The sequence below is a fragment of the Lethenteron reissneri genome, chromosome 44, assembly GCF_015708825.2.
Source record: "Lethenteron reissneri isolate LAM-NWPU_2019-01 chromosome 44, ASM1570882v1, whole genome shotgun sequence".
Taxonomy (NCBI): Eukaryota; Metazoa; Chordata; class Hyperoartia; order Petromyzontiformes; family Petromyzontidae; genus Lethenteron; species Lethenteron reissneri.
The window spans coordinates 13431563-13437562 of NC_083822.1; the positions used below are offsets into that span (position 1 = coordinate 13431563).

Consider the following 6000-nt stretch of genomic DNA (forward strand, 5'->3'; position numbering starts at 1 on the left):
CACCAGAGACAGCTTTCTTTTGAGCCTCGTCTGGTCAAACACCGATTTGAGACTAGGCTCAAAAGAAAGCGAGCGAGTGAGTGAGCGAGTGAGTGAGTACGTGAGCGAGTGAGCGAGCGAGTGAGTAAGTGATTAAGTGAGCGAGTAAGCGAGTGAGTGAGTGAGTGGGCGAGCGAGCGAGTAAGTGAGTGAGCAAGTGAGTGAGTGATTAAGTGAGCGAGTAAGTGAGTGAGTGAGCGAGTGAGTGAGCGAGTGAGTGATTAAGTGAGTGAGCAAGTGAGCGAGTAAGTGAGCGAGTAAGTGAGCGAGTGAGTGGGCGAGCGAGTAAGTGAGTAAGTAAGCGAGTGAGTAAGTGAGTGAGTAAGTGAGCGAGCGAGTTAGTAAGCGAGCGAGTTAGTGAGGGAGTGAGCGAGCGAGCGACTAGCGGTGTTGCCCCCCCTGCCCCCCCTGCCCCCCCCCGTGTTTGCTCAGTCCACAAAGCAAGCCCCGAGCCCCCCACTCGTGGGCGCTCTTCATTACCAGCCAAGTGGCGCCGTTCGTTCTCAACGCACGGGGAGCGGTGGCGAGGAGATGTTCACTAGCTCGCCTGGTGTACAGGAGGTCGTGGGTTTACAAGCCTCTCTCTCTCATCATCACAGTGACTACCTCGCCTGGTGTACAGGAGGGCGCGGGTTCGATCCCGACCCTGCCGTAGGGCTGAACGATTAATCGATTTCAAATCGAAATCGCAATTTGAAACAATGCGTTTAGCAAATCGCAAAGGCTGCGATTTTTGCGATTTGAAAAGTCCGATTACTTTCTTAATGGAATTGTTTTATTTTATTATTATTATAACTTTAATTATTTAACTTAACAATTGTTCTATGTTTGATTGTTCTATTTCAATTAAAGCATTTTAATAAATACATGTTGGAAGCAATTCATATCTTTTAAGTTCTCATCCTTGCATTAGAATATATAGAGCTGTTCATATTTTGATGGTATCACGTGGTAATGCTCCATCACATGTTTTAAATCTATTACACAGTGAATATTGAACTGAAGCTGGACTTTAATTTTTATCGCAAATCAAATCGCAATATCTGTCAGAAAAATCGACTTCCTCGCCTGGTGTACAGGAGGTCGTGGGTTTACAAGCCTCTCTCTCTCACCATCACAGTGACTACCTCGCCTGGTGTACAGGAGGTCGTGGGTTCGATCCTGACTCTTGACGATGCCTGCTGCTGTGTATTTGGAGTCTGCGTGTCTCTCTCCGGGTCCTCCGGTTATCCCCTCCACATTTAGAATCAGCATCACGCGTTTAGAGTATTGTATTTGGCCGCTGCTATAAATGCCCAAACGACGAGGATGATCGTGATGATGTCAGCCATTCGTGATAGCCAGGTCGCTTCTTGGAAGAAGAAGAAGAAGAAACACAACAAGAAGAAGAATAAACACAACAACAACAAGAATAAACACAACAACAACAAGAAGAATAAACACAACAACAAGAAACACAACAACAAGAATAAACACAACAACAAGAATAAACACAACAAGAAGAAGAAACACAACAACAAGAATAAACACAACAACAACAATAAACACAACAAGAAGAAGAAACACAACAATAAACACAACAACAAGAAGAATAAACACAACAACAACAAGAGCTGTTGTAGAGAGCAGCTCATCGAGCTGGCACGAGAGTCGACGCCCCGCTGCCGCTGCTGCGCTGTCTCTCCCCCAGGTGACCACCACCACCACCACTACCACCACGCACCTGAACCAGCTCCCCCAGGTGACCACCACCACCACCACTACCACCACGCACCTGAACCAGCTCCCCCAGGTGATCACCACCACCACCACCACGCACCTGAACCAGCTCCCCCAGGTGACCACCACGCACCTGAACCAGCTCCCCCAGGTGACCACCACCACCACGCACCTGAGTCAGCTCCCCCAGGTGACCACCACCACCACGCACCTGAACCAGCTCCCCCAGGTGACCACCACCACCCACGCACCTGAACCAGCTCCCCCAGGTGACCACCACCACCACCACGCACCTGAACCAGCTCCCCCAGGTGACCACCACCACCACGCACCTGAACCAGCTCCCCCAGGTGACCACCACCACCACCACCACACACCTGAACCAGCTCCCCCAGGTGACCACCACCACCACCACCACGCACCTGAACCAGCTCCCCCAGGTGACCACCACCACCACCACGCACCTGAACCAGCTCCCCCAGGTGACCACCACCACCACCACGCACTTGAACCAGCTCCCCCAGGTGACCACCACCACCACCACCACGCACCTGAACCAGCTCCCCCAGGTGACCACCACCACCACCACGCACCTGAGTCAGCTCCCCCAGGTGACCACCACCACCACCACGCACCTGAACCAGCTCCCCCAGGTGACCACCACCACCACCACCACGCACCTGAACCAGCTCCCCCAGGTGACCACCACCACCATCACCACCACCACGCACCTGAACCAGCTCCCCCAGGTGACCACCACCACCACCACGCACCTGAACCAGCTTCCCCCAGGTGACCACCACCACCACCATCACCACCACCACGCACCTGAACCAGCTCCCCCAGGTGACCACCACCACCACCACCACGCACCTGAACCAGCTCCCCCAGGTGACCACCACCACCACGCACCTGAACCAGCTTCCCCCAGGTGACCACCACCATCACCACCACCACGCACCTGAACCAGCTCCCCCAGGTGACCACCACCACCACCACCACGCACCTGAACCAGCTCCCCCAGGTGACCACCACCACCACCACCACGCACCTGAACCAGCTTCCCCCAGGTGACCACCACCATCACCACCACCACGCACCTGAACCAGCTCCCCCAGGTGACCACCACCACCACGCACCTGAGTCAGCTCCCCCAGGTGACCACCACCACCACCACCACGCACCTGAACCAGCTCCCCCAGGTGACCACCACCACCACCACGCACCTGAACCAGCTCCCCCAGGTCACCACCACCACCACGCACCTGAACCAGCTCCCCCAGGTGACCACCACCACCATCATCACCACCACCACGCACCTGAACCAGCTCCCCCCAGGTGACCACCACCACCACCATCACCACCACCACGCACCTGAGTCAGCTCCTCCAGGTGACCACCACCACCATCATCACCACCACGCACCTGAGTCAGCTCCCCCAGGTGACCACCACCACCACCACCGCCACCACCACCACGCACCTGAGTCAGCTCCCCCAGGTGACCACCACCACCATCACCACCACCACGCACCTGAGTCAGCTCCCCCAGGTGACCACCACCACCACCATCATCACCACCACGCACCTGAGTCAGCTCCCCCAGGTGACCACCACCACGCACCTGAACCAGCTCCCCCAGGTGACCACCACCACCATCACCACAACCATCACCACCACCACCACGCACCTGAGTCAGCTCCCCCAGGTGACCACCACCACCACGCACCTCAACCAGCTCCCCCATGTGACCACCACCACCACCACCTGAACCAGCTCCCCCAGGTGACCACCACCACCATCACCACAACCATCACCACCACCACCACGCACCTGAGTCAGCTCCTCGTCCAGGGCCGGGTGCGAGTCGCGGGCCCGGAAGCAGTCCTGGCACTTGCTCTTGTTGAAGATGTTCGCTCGGAACTTGAGGCACGAGGCGACCTCCTTGCCCGCGAGCATGGCGGCAGCAAGCCGCGAGAGAAGTGCTTCAGCGGGAGATGGTGGGTGAGGTGGTGGTGAGGGAGTGAAGAGGTGGTGGTGAGGAGATGGTGAGTAGATGGTGGTGGTGAGTGAAGAGGTGGTGATGGTGAGGAATCGGTGGTAGTGAGGAGCTGGTGGTGAGGTGGTGGTGAGGAGCTGGTGGTAGTGAGATGGTGGTGGTGGTGCGGCTGCTAGTGTGGAACACAGCACGCTGCCCGCCTGTGTCGTCAGCGGCGCGGTGGTGGTGGTGATGGTGGTGGTGATGGTGGTGATGGTGGTGGTGATGGTGATGGTGGTGGTTTTGGTGATGGTGGTGGTGATGATGATGATGGTGGCACGCACGAGTTCCAGACGCGCGCTACGGTGCCTCTGCACTCCCCATCACCCGTCTGCCCGTCTCTCAATTGTCACAACTTGGACATAGTGCTGTTTGTCACTGGCCGCTCACACGCTCCCGCCGTAGTCACGACCCCCGCCTCCAGCCCCTCATCCTGGCATCGCCGCAGCGAGGAGCAGCAGCAGCAGTCACAGAGCAGCAGCAGTCACGGTGCAGCAGAAGCAGCAGCAGCAGTCACGGGGACAGCAGCAGCAGCAGCAGTCACGCAGCGGGGACAGCGGCTTGACAGGCGCGCGTCACGCCACGTGCACTGCGGCAGCAGCAGCAGCAGATCACATCACATCACAGCTCTCCAGCTCTCTCCCCTCTCTCTCCTCTCTCTCCCCGTCTGCCTCCCGCTGTGGCTGCGTCTTAAAGGCGAGGACGACACTTGGGTGCGAGCGAGCGAGTGTGAGAGAGAGAGAGTGTGCGAGCGAGTGTGTGTGAGAGAGAGTGTGTGAGTGAGTGAGTGTGCGAGAGAGCGAGTGTGTGTGAGAGAGAGTGTGTGAGTGAGTGAGTGCGTAAGAGCCCCGAATAGGACCGGCGGAGTGCGGTAAGAGGATCCGCGGCGCGCTCGCCGGCAGGCCGGTGGCCGCTGCTCGCCGCGTCACTGCAGTGCACACACGGACACACACACACACGCGTAGAGACAAAGATGCCCCGTGTAGCCTTTAACAGACTGTAGGGGCAAGTGCTGTTAGCCAGCAGCGATGGAAGGCCGGCACGGCACACGAGGAGGGGGGGTGGGCAGCAACATGCCACACCACCAGACAGACACAGACAGACACACACACAGACACACACACAGACAGACACACACACAGACAGGCACACAGACAGACACAGACACACAGACACACACACACACAGACACACACACAGACACACACACACACAGACACACACACAGACACACACACACACAGACACACACACAGACAGACACACACACAGACAGGCACACAGACAGACACAGACACACAGACACACACACACACAGACACACACACACACCAGACAGACACAGACAGCAGGCGGGCAGCAACACTCAGCACTCGGCACTGCGTCCCTCTCCCGCCGCGTGGCGGTGTCCAGACGCCGCCGGCGACGTCTCTGCCGCCCCCCGGGCTCACTCCGTCTCGAGCCCCTGGGGCAGCGGTGATGGAGCGGTGGCGCAGCGGTTAGCGCGCCGCGCTACGAACCCGGCCACCCGAGTTCGATTCCCGCTCACGGCCACCGACACCAGTGACGATTTTATGAACCGGTCCTGGGCCCACCCCTAGGTCGACTCAGCCTCAAAACTGGTACCTGGTTGCTTTGTGTAAACATCGCCACTCGGGATACAAAGGCGGCCGGGCGTGGTGCTGGAAACCCCACCCCCTCGTGCGCCGTGCGTGCAAAAGGTCCTGCTCGCGAACAGCACTTGCCCTAACAGTCTGTTGAGACTATACGGGGGGTCTTTGTCTTTGGTGTGTGGCCGGCATCGGGGTCCCGTGGATCCCGAGCGCCCTCTGTGGACCTGGCGAGCTGCAGCAGCAGCAGGAGTAACAGCCGCTGCTGCTGCTCTGCAGCTGTTGCTGCTGCTACTGCTGCTGCTGGGGCTGCTGCTGCCGCTTGTTGTTGCTGCTCCTACTGCTGTTACTCCTGCTGCTGCTGCTCCTTGCTGCAGCAGCAGCAACAGCAGCAGCGGCAGCATCACCACCATCACCACCATCATCACATGGGCCGAGTGAGGCACAGAGAGATGGCATCACCACCATCACCACCATCATCACATGGGCCGAGAGAGGCACAGAGAGATGGCATCACCATCACCACCATCACCATCACCACCATCATCACATGGGCCGAGAGAGGCACAGAGAGATGGCATCACTACCACCACCA

At 58.1% G+C, this 6000-nt stretch overlaps 1 protein-coding gene across 1 annotated transcript in view; it reads right to left on the reverse strand.

Annotated features, from left to right (window-relative positions):
* MPRIP (myosin phosphatase Rho interacting protein) overlaps window positions 1-5005 on the reverse strand; it is a 42132-nt gene extending 37127 nt beyond the window's left edge. Inside the window, exon 1 of the mRNA XM_061569724.1 lies at window positions 3591-5005. Coding sequence (XP_061425708.1) covers window positions 3591-3716 — 126 coding nt within the window. The 5' untranslated portion in view covers window positions 3717-5005. The remainder of the gene's footprint in view (window positions 1-3590) is intronic.
* Window positions 5006-6000: the final 995 nt, after the last annotated feature.